Genomic DNA, 11,639 nt, shown 5'->3' on the forward strand with positions numbered 1-11,639 from the left:
AAATACGAGATGGATTATAAAAATATATTTTTTATTATAAAATTGACAAAGGGCAGTTTAATAACATTATGTGCTCGGTTGTATAGATTGAGATCAAAACTATTTTGTTATAACCTAGATATGTTGTTATCTATGCAAAAAGTTAATCAAATTATATTTTAATAAATACAAATTTATTTAACACAAATATTAAATTTTATATTATTATTAGTTAGATAATTATACAAATTTTAATACAATTTCAAAATTGTTTAAAATTTTATTATATCACTTAATTTTAATGGATAATATGATATTTATAAGTTATAAATTTTATTAATAAATAGCATATTTGTAAAAATTTAAATTATATTATTTTTTATAGATATGTAATGAAGATGATATAAAAAAAACTTCAAATGCTGAATTATTTAAATTTAAACTGTATAAAAAAACTATGAATGCATAATTTAACTAAGTTTTACACTTATAAACGAATCCTAACTTTATATAGATATATATACAGTTAAAAATAAGTTAAACAAAGCAATACTGATGAACCTTTCAAAATATCCTATGTACAGAACATAACATATCCATAAGCAAAAGTTAAAAGATGTAAGTTAAATATAAAAAATTATGATAGAGAGATGACACACTTACTATTATTATTGAAACTTTATTGGTATGAAAATTAAACGTGACAAATATTTTAGAATTATATTTATGGAAAATGAGTTTCGTTTAAAACTAAATGAAGTTTCCTGAAAAAGGCGAAAGGACGGAGAATAATAGAAATAATGATCATGATTAGAGGTTTGTGTTTGGAACCGAGCAAAATAATGGTATGGTTATGGCCAAAATAAATATATGCATAAATAATTTGTGTTTCTATTTCTTTTTCCAACTAAAATCATATTTATAAATCACATTAAAGTCATTTAGATATTATCCATTTTCATAATTTTTCCTTACTAAAAATCATAATTTAAAATTAAAAAAAAAATGCACTGATTTGATGCAAAATTGGGAAATAGGATTTGTGTGTATTAGGTTATCCTCACGCCCGTAGAGTGTTATGGTGTGGGGAACTGTGTGTGTCGTTTTCAGGTGTGAGGTGTTGCTTCGTCGTCGCTAAATTTCGTGAGTGTATCCTAAAATTCTAAGTATCGATTCTGATGAGGGAAAAGTACCGACAAGAATACACTGTGGCACGTGAATCCAATGTGAGTTTCACGTGGAAGTGGGAGACCCACTCGCAGATTTTATCTTTCTAAGACTGAAAAATGAGACATGATACACGAGGAGGGTGTGGCTCTCTGTGAACCCACTGGTCCCTCCACTTCCATGCTCGTGGTGGAGGGTCCTCCAACCATCCCAACACACCCCACCATAGCCTTTTCTTTCCTTCTTATTATCATCAACATTTCTCTCCTTTTTTTTTCACTAATACCACTTATCCTCTTTCATCTTTTTGCTTCATTATTAAGTAATAATAACATTCCACTCAAAATAAATTGGTTTTATCAGATTCTGTTTATCTCTTCAAGAACTCAGATTAATCTCAAACAGAATCTTCAAATCCTGATAGAATTGGAGTGAAGAAACAAAAGCAAAAACAAAAACATCTGGGTTCTTCGGCAAGGAATATATTCAAGATAACGTGTCTGTGCATGCGTGATTCAGTTTGTTTAAAAAAGAAACAAAACAAACAGTATTGCTTTTATTTATTCACAAAGAGAGAAATAATGCATGCTTATTTAAATATCTCTCCTTTTGATTCGGGAACATGGTGTGTCTTTTTCAGGGAGAAATGCAAACAAAGTAATTTGTTTGAGATATGAGATATCATTAGGGAAATGTGGAATAAAAATGTGGAGGGTTAGGAAAGGAGGATATGATGCTGGTCCACTTCACCTGTTTGATACCTAACCAGTTTAATAAGATGACAAAAGGGAACTGCATGAAATTTGTGGCCTCCTTTCAGAGAATCTACCATTTTTATTTTATTTTATTTCGCTTGAGTACTAGGAATTAAATTGAGAAATGACTTGTATGCCATTCCGACGAAGACCACATGGAGTAGTACTATTTATTACCAATTCATTCATTCCCTCACCTCAAGATTTTGCATTCTACAAGAAACCACTGCGAACTTCTCATCATCAAGCTTCAACAATCCAGGAATAGAGTTCGTGCTTCCACTGCCAAATCCTCATCACAACTTAGTTTCAATTTCTTAGCTTCACAAAGGCTTAAGGAGTAGTGGCTATTATTATTTACCTACGTGAAGTGATGTGCAACCCAGAAACAACATAGCAGCTCAATTGTTTACCTTAAAAATATTTTCATTCAATCAAATGATTCAGGAGATGCTTCACTCCACTCGCTCGGCTATGACAAGAACCTCTTCCCATGTACCCTCCATGTAAGTGTTAATTATTTTGGATATGATATGGCTTATATATCATAATATTTATTTCTTTCTATGTATTCCTCGTTTAGTTTTAATCAAAGTGAGTAATTTTTTTTTCAGTTATGACAATGATCTCCTTGAGCTGGTGTGGGAAAATGGTGAGGTTGTTGTACGAGGAGGTTCATCAGATAGATCAAGAAAGAGTAACGAGGAAAGAGTATACGAAGATGTCAGCATAAAAAGAACAAGGTTGAACCCTTTATACTCACTTGAAGATCACCTTCCCCCTCTAAAGGAATCTTACATGAGCTCTTCGTATCAAAGCAATGCCCAAGATTCGTGCCATTCTGCCCAAACAAAGAATTCCTGCAAGCTTAACGAAGAATTTGAAAACTTGTTAAGACAAGCAAAAGACTCTAAGCCCGTTACCCCAAGCTATACTCTCTTACAGCAGTGCTCACCTTCATCTCCTCTCAAGAAACAAAGAACAGATTCAACCCAAACACTGCCACCACCAAACGCACGGAACTTGGGGTTTGATCAAAGAACAGCTAAAGTGAACTTCTCCAATTTTTCAATACCTGCGGTGTTTCTCAAATCTAGTACTTGTCAGGGAAGCCGTACAACTCAGCAGGCAAAAAATCATTCATCTCCACCAAGAACGGAGGAGATTGAAGCGCCCAAGGTTGAGAAATCAACTAAGGAATCACAAGGGTTTCAAAAGCAGACATCCTTAACCGTTGAAAGAAGTGCAAAACCACCCCCACCCCTTGATGAGCACTCTGAAGCTATTGGTCATGGAATTCACAGATACCAAGATCAACTACGTTGTGACCAAACCTCAGGCTCAGAATCACTTAGAGCCAAGGAAAACGCTTATAATAATAATAATAATAACACTTTCTGTCAAGAACCGTTCCTAGCTTCTTCCGTGTGCTCTCTTGGAGCCTCCAACGACCCAAACCATGGTATCAGGAAACATGAAGACACTGACGACTCAATATATTTAAGTGATGTAAGTGGAACCCTAGGCTATGTTTTTACCTTCTTTAGCCCTTCGTGTTAGTTACCATCAGTCTCATGGAACATGGATCAATTTGTTTTGATGCAGAATGACGAAGAGCCTGAGAATATGGTAACGCAAGATAGGGAGGGTAACAGAGTCAAGAGAAGCAGGAACGCTGTGGTTCATAACTTATCTGAAAAGGTGAGCAAAACGTTTAGAATATGGTAAAGTAGATCCCATGAAATAAAATACACCCCAAATAAATATATCGAGAGAAAATAACAGATTAAGAGCTTGTATATCTGAAAATTAATTCCATGTATCTGACAGTTGTGGACATGTTTGCAGAAGCGTAGAGAAAAAATCAACAAGAAGATGCGTACATTGAAAGAGCTCATACCCAATTGCAATAAGGTACGTGTGTTTGAGTGAGTATGATACAGACAAGAAATTACTATACATAGTTCATAATCACTTTGGTGTTTACTAATTCAATTTCTATATGATATATAGTTCAATTTCATTAATTATGTTTTATATATAAACTAAGAAATTGAACTACATATCACTGATTGACTAGAATATAACAGATACATAATGGTGATCTCAGACTAAATAATAATTTTTAGTTTAACTTTCTCATTAAGGTTCGCGCCCTTGTTTTCTCTAAGTTTTGTCTTGTATATCTCTGTAGGTGGACAAAGCATCAATGCTTGACGATGCCATCGACTACCTGAAGACTCTAAAGCTTCAGTTACAGGTAAAATTTGAAGTTCATCTGTGTTGTACAAATGGCCTTGATTTACAAATATTGGAATTTGAATGAAAGTCTAAAGCATAGTGTTATGTATGCGGAATGATGCAGATAATGTCAATGGGAAGTGGATTATGGCCACTTATGATGCTACCTGCTGCCGCAGCGCCTCACATGAACGGACCACATTTACCACAGTTAGTGGGAGCAGGAATGGGATTCAGGCCACCGCAGCTTCCTATTCCACCACTTTCTGCTATCACAGACAACAGACTTCATCACATGTTTGGTTTCCCCAACCAAATACCAACCATGCCAATGCCTCATGCACCTTTCTTCCCCATCATTGGAAATTCTCCCACAGAACCACCCTTGGCTGCCACCACCACACCCACCATACCAAACATGGCACAACATCTTGCTAAAACTGCTGCATCTCTTCAGGTGTCACTCCCCACCAACTTGGACCCTCAGGAACATGCATCAAACAGACTGCAGAATCCAGTGTCCTTTCATCCCCATGGCATTAGTACTCCACTAGCTACCCCTTTCATTTTTCCACAAAGGTAAATATGTGTACAGGGAAGGAAAGTAGAGAGTGATGAAATTAAGAAATTAGATTAGAGAAGTTAATTGGAGGCGACTGTAGAATTTGGTTTACCCTTTTCAAAAAGGTGATGTACATTTCTCTCATCATCTAATATCAGTTGCAGAATCTGACATTTCACAGTTTCATGCGTGCTTTCGGCCTTGTACTACATATTACGGCTCTTGTGTATCTTTCAAAATTATCCATCCATACACCAATAATCGAGAGTGTGATAATTTAGATAGTGATAGCAAAAAAATCTGACAAAATTCACTTTTATAAAATTGATTTTAAACTGGAGCAATTAATTTTATATTAAAACGTGTTCAAACATAACTATTATGGTAAATCAAACTTTTTTAAGTGCTTATGTTCGATTAGATTTTAGTATATATGTGCTTTTCATGAGATAAACGTTTATCTCTATATAATTCATATTTATATTAATGAACCTGCAGTGTTTATATGAGAAAATGTGACTGGATGTCTATAGTTTCAAAATTAGTCCATATTAATTTAGAGTACTAGTGATATGTTTTAGATAATTAATAGGACTCTAATAAATATGCATGTTAAGTTATCTCTAGATTATTCAGAAATGAAAACTAGTTTTAAACCCTAGTTTTGATCTTCTCCTCATGTATTAGTTATTTTTTCTTCCAAATAATAAGTTATTAGTATGTGACAACTTTAGTGATAGAGTAGAAATGACAAATTATTTATTTAAAAATTATTTTGCTTAAAAAAATTAATCGAGGTGATATCTTTTTACTTTAAAATATTATTTTGCTTAAATATAACCAAACTCAAACTCTCTTATATCTTTGATATTATATATGCAATTATGAAGTGTTTCATGTTAGTTTTTACTTATTTACTTGAGGCTTATTATGGTATGCCACCAGCGTAACTTATAACCTAAATGCTTTAGAAAATGCTTTCATAATATTTGAATTGAAGCCAATTAGCCAATGAACTGGGTATCCAGGACTGAAGTTGAGTCCACAAGTATTAAACTTCAATTCTTTATTAATTTTTTGAGGAATCAAAATTTAATGGAAAAACTATTTTCTCCTAGAATAATAGGGCCAAGAAAGCATTTATTAACTGATTTTCACGTGAGTACTACGTATTTCTACATTGCACATTCAAGTAAGAAATGAGTGTAGTTTACTGAAGTTTAACCTTGATGATATTTTTCTAATTTGGAAACATGTTCGTTTGATGCTTTTGTTTTTAACTCAAAAATCACAATCCCTACTAAAAATTGTATTTTTATAGGATAATTATGTCCTCTAACACCCACTTTTATATGTGAAATGATAAAAATACCCTTAAATAAAAGGGAATGTACGAACAGAAATACTTCAAAAACTCGTTTCCGGAACCTGTTTTGGGTTTCAATTTTCAGATGCTTTTTTTGAATTTTGGAAATTTTTGGTCCAGGTCATAATTTGTAAGTTTCAGGAAGAATTTGTCTTTTTATAGCTTTCTTATGATATTAGTTAGTCTAGATATTAATCTTGTTAACTTTACAAGTATTTGGGAAAAATAATACTTAAACCATTCCATTCTATTACTTGTGTTTGGAATGGATGGTCATTTTTCACATGAACAAAAGCTAGTGGATCATGTTAGAAAACAAAGTACAGGTGTAGGAACCCACTAATGAACTCACCATTAATTAATACATTTGAGGCATTAAAAAATATTGTTAGTTCCTTAACCAACCAAGGCAATTGGTCAACCAATAATTAATTCATTAATATCTAACAGATGAGCATTAAGATTTGACATGTAGAAAAGATGGCTGAGAACAAGTAGACTAAATTATTAACTCATGTTAGGTACAGTTCCAAATAGAGTAACATGTAGTTTACTCGATACTTAGCATTCCAAATCGTTGGTATCATAATTCCAAACAGCAAACTCTACATGCCAGGTTTTGGTCGCACCAATAATACTTTAACTTTCATGTCAAACTTTAAAGCATATATTTGTTAAGAAAAAAATGCGTGGATTGCGACACATTACTTGTATTTAAAAATACAAATGATTGGAGACTTATCCGCAACAATAACTGTACACCTGAAATGGACATAGTTATCACCCCTGCATCTATAAAAAAGTGTCCTTTTGCCTGAAATATAGCACAACAACCGTAATTTTCATTTTCAAACTTACACAGCTTCCATTTCTAACTTTTTTGTTATTTTATCTCCATCTGATACCGCCTGAGTGATTCCTGGCTTCTCAGCTGGATGGTTAGAGAGCTTGAGATTTGAGAAAGCATCGCTAATAAAATCAGCAGCTTCTGAAGCTGTTCTTCCTTCTGTGTTAATTGTCTTCTCCGGGGTAGGAACTTGAGCCTCTTTCCCAACAGCCAACTCCAACTTCGTGAATTCTTCTTCAATATCTTCATCCTCAATATCCACATATGATGGCGTTTGTTCTGAAGTCACCAGAAAGTAAATATTGCTCACAAAAAAAATTCAAAATACTTAATTATTGACACCAAACACAAAGCATTACCACCACCCTGAAATCCCCTTAACTTCAATATCTCACAAACCAATGAAACCATTTCATTTCAACATAAACTGCAAAAGCACGGTTCAAATGTATGCCACAGTAGACATGACAAAATATACCTAGTATCTTTTCAACTTCCTTGTGTGAATCAATGCTATCTTGAATATCTCTTAAACAAAGATCAACATCTTCCACGCTGATCTTATTTTCTTTAATAGCCCGAGCCCCAATCTGCATAGCTTCAGCAACCTGCTAACAACAACCGAGCACCAATTGAAACAAAGACAAGCTGCAGCTAAAAAGATTCTTCAGATTATGATGAAACTGACAAAATTTACATAATGTTTAAAATCATGCCTTCTTTGTTGACTCGGCATCAGCAATAACATCAAGTACTTCCTCTACTCTGTTCAAAAGTGATGAACATTTTTCTCTACTCTGGGTGACTAATTTCATCTCCCTTGCATAGCTAAGGGCCAATTTTTTGTTCCCAGATTGTAGAGAAGCCAATGCTGATTTTTTCAACCTAATAAAATGAATTTGTGAGGCAACTAAAGTTTTTTGAGCAAATATCCCTACACTGATGCAGGATATCTGTTAAATCACGGCAACTTTTGATTTTTGACTTCTGAAAACAATAAACACACTTTCTCTTGGAACATAAATTTGTAGAAATATAACCCATCAAATGATATTGCAGTCAAATTATTGTCCGTTAATCCATGTTTTAAGAGTGGACGACCCACGTATTATCACAAGAGTCCAACACCAATTAGGTGAAAAGGTCTATGACAGCGGTCACACAACAGAAACAGCAAAGATATCACATGAATGACGATATCATGCACATCAACAATGCTATTTTGTCAATGTGTTTGGATAAGCTTATTTGTGTAAAAGAAGGACTTGTAGCAAGAATGCTAGAGGTTTAACAAAATGGAAAAGAATTTTTTCTAAGAAAACATCAAAACCAAACGTAAAGATAATATAATATTTAACTTTCGAACAAGAAAAGGAAAATAGTTCAGCATACGAAGATTTTCTTTTATTTGTCTTGAAACTTTTCTTACTGTTTGTATTTAGAAGTTCCTTCAGGATACATATACAAGTATAAAGTTTTATAAAATAAACTCACAATTCATAACGCCTATCAGTCACATCCAGTTGCTGCTGAAGCTTCTCGGTTGTCCAAATCAGGTGCAGTACATCATAATCTAAATTGGTGATACTAGATAATGCTCCAGCTGAAAGAGAAACTTTTACTCCCTGTAAATAAAGAAATTAAAAAAAAAAACTTGAAATTAAGACAAGCACGTAATAATCAGTATTGATAATCCCTGCCTACCACAACAGAATATTCTTGGCCAGTATTGATAACAGTCAGATTTTTTATGAGTTCTATTAATTTACCAGAAATTTCAAAAGTTATACATGTCCCATCCAAAGACTATGTAAAGGGAAAAAAACTTCCCTGGTATAGAATATCAAATAATGGCATTTTTTCTGATTGGAATAGTAACTTCAGTTTTTGTACCTCAACACAATCTTTCTTGTTCACGGACAGATACTGTGCTGTTCTACACCCAGACAGATACCTCAATATTACAGATGCCTCCTCCTGCCCTCGACATATGTCCTGAAATTTCTTCATTGTGACGATACAAGACGGATTCCAGTGACTCTCAGATAGATGTTTGACAACTTCAGCAGCCTTATCCTATACATGAAGAAGTAAAACTATAATTGAGTAGTGGTAATGACAAATCGAGCATAATCATGGTTCTAAATTGCAGGCCGCAACCACAATTGCAATGACAATAGTGTTGTTGTGGTGCCTCCCATAATCACATAATTTCCGCAACAAGAGCACAACGTAGCTGCAATAGAGTCTCAACGAAACCTCAACATTGTTCTATTTCATTTTTATCACAAGAAAAAACAAAGATTCTAATTTCAATCTTTCATCCTATCTTCTAAATGACAATGGTGGAATGAGTATAGTTGTGTTGGATGCTGAAGGAGTACAAGAGACATCTCATGGTAGTTGCTGGAGGGTTGTGTGATACATAGCTGTAGAATATGTATCAATAATTAGAGTAATTTCGGGCTGCAATCTGCATCGCAGCAGCCACAATGCCCACAACCGCAATCTAGAACCATGAGCATAATCAAATAAATAAAAACTTAATTCAACTCCAGCATAACTTAATCAACTTGCTAATACTACCACTGCATGGAAGCAAACTTAATGATCACAGAGAAAATCTTAACTAAAGATGAATAAGATAAATCAAACACTAAGGAAGGCTAGGGATTTTCATAAAAATTGTTTGGTTCAAAATTATGGAGTGAGGAGATGTGCAACAATGGAGAAAATCATTGCTCTTCTCCAATTTACCTTTCCACCAATGTTTAGTGGATTTGATGAGGGGAAATGCTAAATGGTTATGGACTACACTTAATAATTTATTCTTAGTTTAAATACTTAAACTTAATATTTTAACAAATTTGACTTTTTAGTCTCTACACTAAAAATCATCTTTTTTAGTCTTTATACACACTTATTAATACATAGTATCATTAACCTCTTTTAGTCCTGATGACTTTAGATAATAGGAATTAAAAAAGATTAAAAACTGTCTGTATAAAAGGATTAAAATGATATTTAGTAAAAACTAAAATGAATAATTTTTAAGTATATATGTAAAGTTTATATAACTATAAGGACTAAATGAGTAATTAAACCTTATTTGTCTAGTATAAGGGTATATATAATAATAACGCATTTTATCTTTTCTTCCCACTCTTTGCAAACCAAACTAACAACACAAATGAAAAGAAAGGAATAAAAGGTCTTGAAATAAAAGGGTGCGTGATAACTGATAACCTTAAGCATAGCCGTTACGACGACACGCTGCTCAGCCATAATATCTGGTGCTGCTGGTCTTGTTATCAAGTTACTCACTCTTCTGACTAGTTGGGACAATCGCCCACTCGATGGATCCCCAAGATCAACCGTTCTTGTAATGTCACCTTCATTATACATTAGAGACTGGCAAATGAAAATATGTAAACACAAAACCAAACAAAAAAAATGGTTTTTTTATGGATAATAAGATAAACTGATAAGAGAGAAAGAGTAGAGTGACTCATACACACTCACCAAAACATTGTCAAGACACAAAGGGGTTAACCCTCCTCGATTAAACCAATCATTCTTAACCTGAAAATAAATAATTTAAGGTGAGAGAAAAAAAAAAGAGGGAAATTGAAATTGGAAAAACCCGGTACCATCTCGTACTTACTTGGGAGGGTCGAATGAGTAGGAGGCGAAAATGTGTGGCGATTTTGATGATCAATTGTTTCCAGAATAGGAAAGAGGGTTCCCAATCGCATCTTTGCCCGGAAAAAGCTTTGAATCGAGCATTAGCAATCACGTCGTCGTCCCAATCAGCAACTTCCTTAGCTATGAAATCCCTAACGCTCGAACTATTCACATTCGAAATCGAATCCATCTTACAAACTAAATCACTTCCCTTTCCCACATCTTCTTCCTTAAACGCAACCCTTTCGTAAACAAATTATAATTTTTATCAAATTAAAAATGCGCGGAACAAAATCAGTATCGTGTTAGTGTGTTCTTCAAAAAGTCACTATAAAAAATAGTTAATTAGTTCCATCCAAAATTTAAAAAATTGGTACTTCAACAAGTGCAATACACAAATAGTTTTTTATTTTATATAATTGAAATTTATAATTAAATTGGTTGGGCTTGTACGTGCATGTGGTGTAAAATGCTAATTTGTTGAGACTCTTCCTGCACCTCCATATCTTCTTCTGGCACTTTCATATACAATATAAAAATACATTTTTATCCTTCTTGTGTCACCTCCATGGAATAACTTCTGGATTATGTAATCCACAAGCACATTTAAAAAAAGACTTCTGGATTACATAATCCAGAAGTTAAAAAAGACTTCTAGATTATGTAATCCAAAAAGTAATCATGCATCTGAAAAAAGACTTTCGGATTATATAGCTAATTATAAATTTGAAAAATGACTTCTAGATTATGTAATCCGGAATATTACAGAGGATCATTTTTGGAAATACGAAAATATATGGAGGTGAGAGAAGAAGGTATGGAGGTGCAGGAAGAAGCAGTCATTTGTTGATTGTGAATATGGGCCCAAACCCAAGCCCGCTGTGTTTGTCAATCGTAGGGAAAAGTATAGAATGACGTTGAACTATAAGAAACAACGTAGTTGTTAATAATCAACTAACCATATAGGTTATTTTTTATTAGAAGTTAGAACGAAGATGTATTTGTGGAATTTAAAATTTATTTTTGTCTAATAAATAA

The 11,639-nt window shown here is 33.5% G+C and overlaps 2 protein-coding genes across 3 annotated transcripts; one reads left to right on the top strand and one right to left on the bottom strand.

Annotated features, from left to right (window-relative positions):
* Positions 1-1,392: 1,392 nt before the first annotated feature.
* On the top strand, positions 1,393-4,884 carry LOC137814849 (transcription factor PIF3). 2 transcript variants are annotated; one of them, XM_068617767.1, is made up of 6 exons: positions 1,393-2,407; positions 2,516-3,410; positions 3,507-3,602; positions 3,750-3,815; positions 4,096-4,161; positions 4,267-4,884. In XM_068617767.1, the coding sequence occupies exons 1-6, from the start codon at positions 2,340-2,342 to the stop codon at positions 4,723-4,725; spliced, it is 1,650 nt and encodes a 549-aa protein (XP_068473868.1). In that variant the 5' UTR covers positions 1,393-2,339; the 3' UTR covers positions 4,726-4,884. The 2 variants fall into 2 exon arrangements, with proteins under 2 accessions (XP_068473868.1, XP_068473867.1); XM_068617766.1 differs by having other exon boundaries at positions 2,033-2,407; positions 3,732-3,815.
* Positions 4,885-6,740: 1,856 nt separating this feature from the next.
* LOC137814850 (uncharacterized) lies at positions 6,741-10,988 on the bottom strand. Its single transcript, XM_068617769.1, has 8 exons — positions 10,582-10,988; positions 10,440-10,499; positions 10,164-10,328; positions 8,811-8,993; positions 8,412-8,542; positions 7,634-7,802; positions 7,396-7,525; positions 6,741-7,196 (listed from the first exon to the last, which is right to left on the bottom strand). Exons 1-8 carry the CDS (start codon positions 10,789-10,791, stop codon positions 6,925-6,927), a joined length of 1,320 nt encoding a protein of 439 aa, XP_068473870.1. The 5' UTR covers positions 10,792-10,988; the 3' UTR covers positions 6,741-6,924.
* Between the last annotated feature and the right edge of the window lie 651 nt (positions 10,989-11,639).

The sequence above is a fragment of the Phaseolus vulgaris genome, chromosome 1 (assembly GCF_000499845.2).
Source record: "Phaseolus vulgaris cultivar G19833 chromosome 1, P. vulgaris v2.0, whole genome shotgun sequence".
Classification (NCBI taxonomy): Eukaryota; Viridiplantae; Streptophyta; class Magnoliopsida; order Fabales; family Fabaceae; genus Phaseolus; species Phaseolus vulgaris.

Coding starts and splice junctions, on each gene's coding strand:
- LOC137814850 (XM_068617769.1), bottom strand. CDS start 10,791: ATGGATTCGATTTCGAATGTGAATAGTTCGAGCGTTAGGGATTTCATA. Junction 7,526..7,633: donor ATGCCGAGTCAACAAAGAAG/GCATGATTTTAA, acceptor TGTTGTTAGCAG/GTTGCTGAAGCTATGCAGAT. Junction 7,197..7,395: donor GGAAGTTGAAAAGATACTAG/GTATATTTTGTC, acceptor TGGTGACTTCAG/AACAAACGCCATCATATGTG.
- LOC137814849 (XM_068617766.1), top strand. CDS start 2,340: ATGATTCAGGAGATGCTTCACTCCACTCGCTCGGCTATGACAAGAACC. Junction 3,411..3,506: donor ACTCAATATATTTAAGTGAT/GTAAGTGGAACC, acceptor GTTTTGATGCAG/AATGACGAAGAGCCTGAGAA. Junction 3,603..3,731: donor TTCATAACTTATCTGAAAAG/GTGAGCAAAACG, acceptor TGTATCTGACAG/TTGTGGACATGTTTGCAGAA.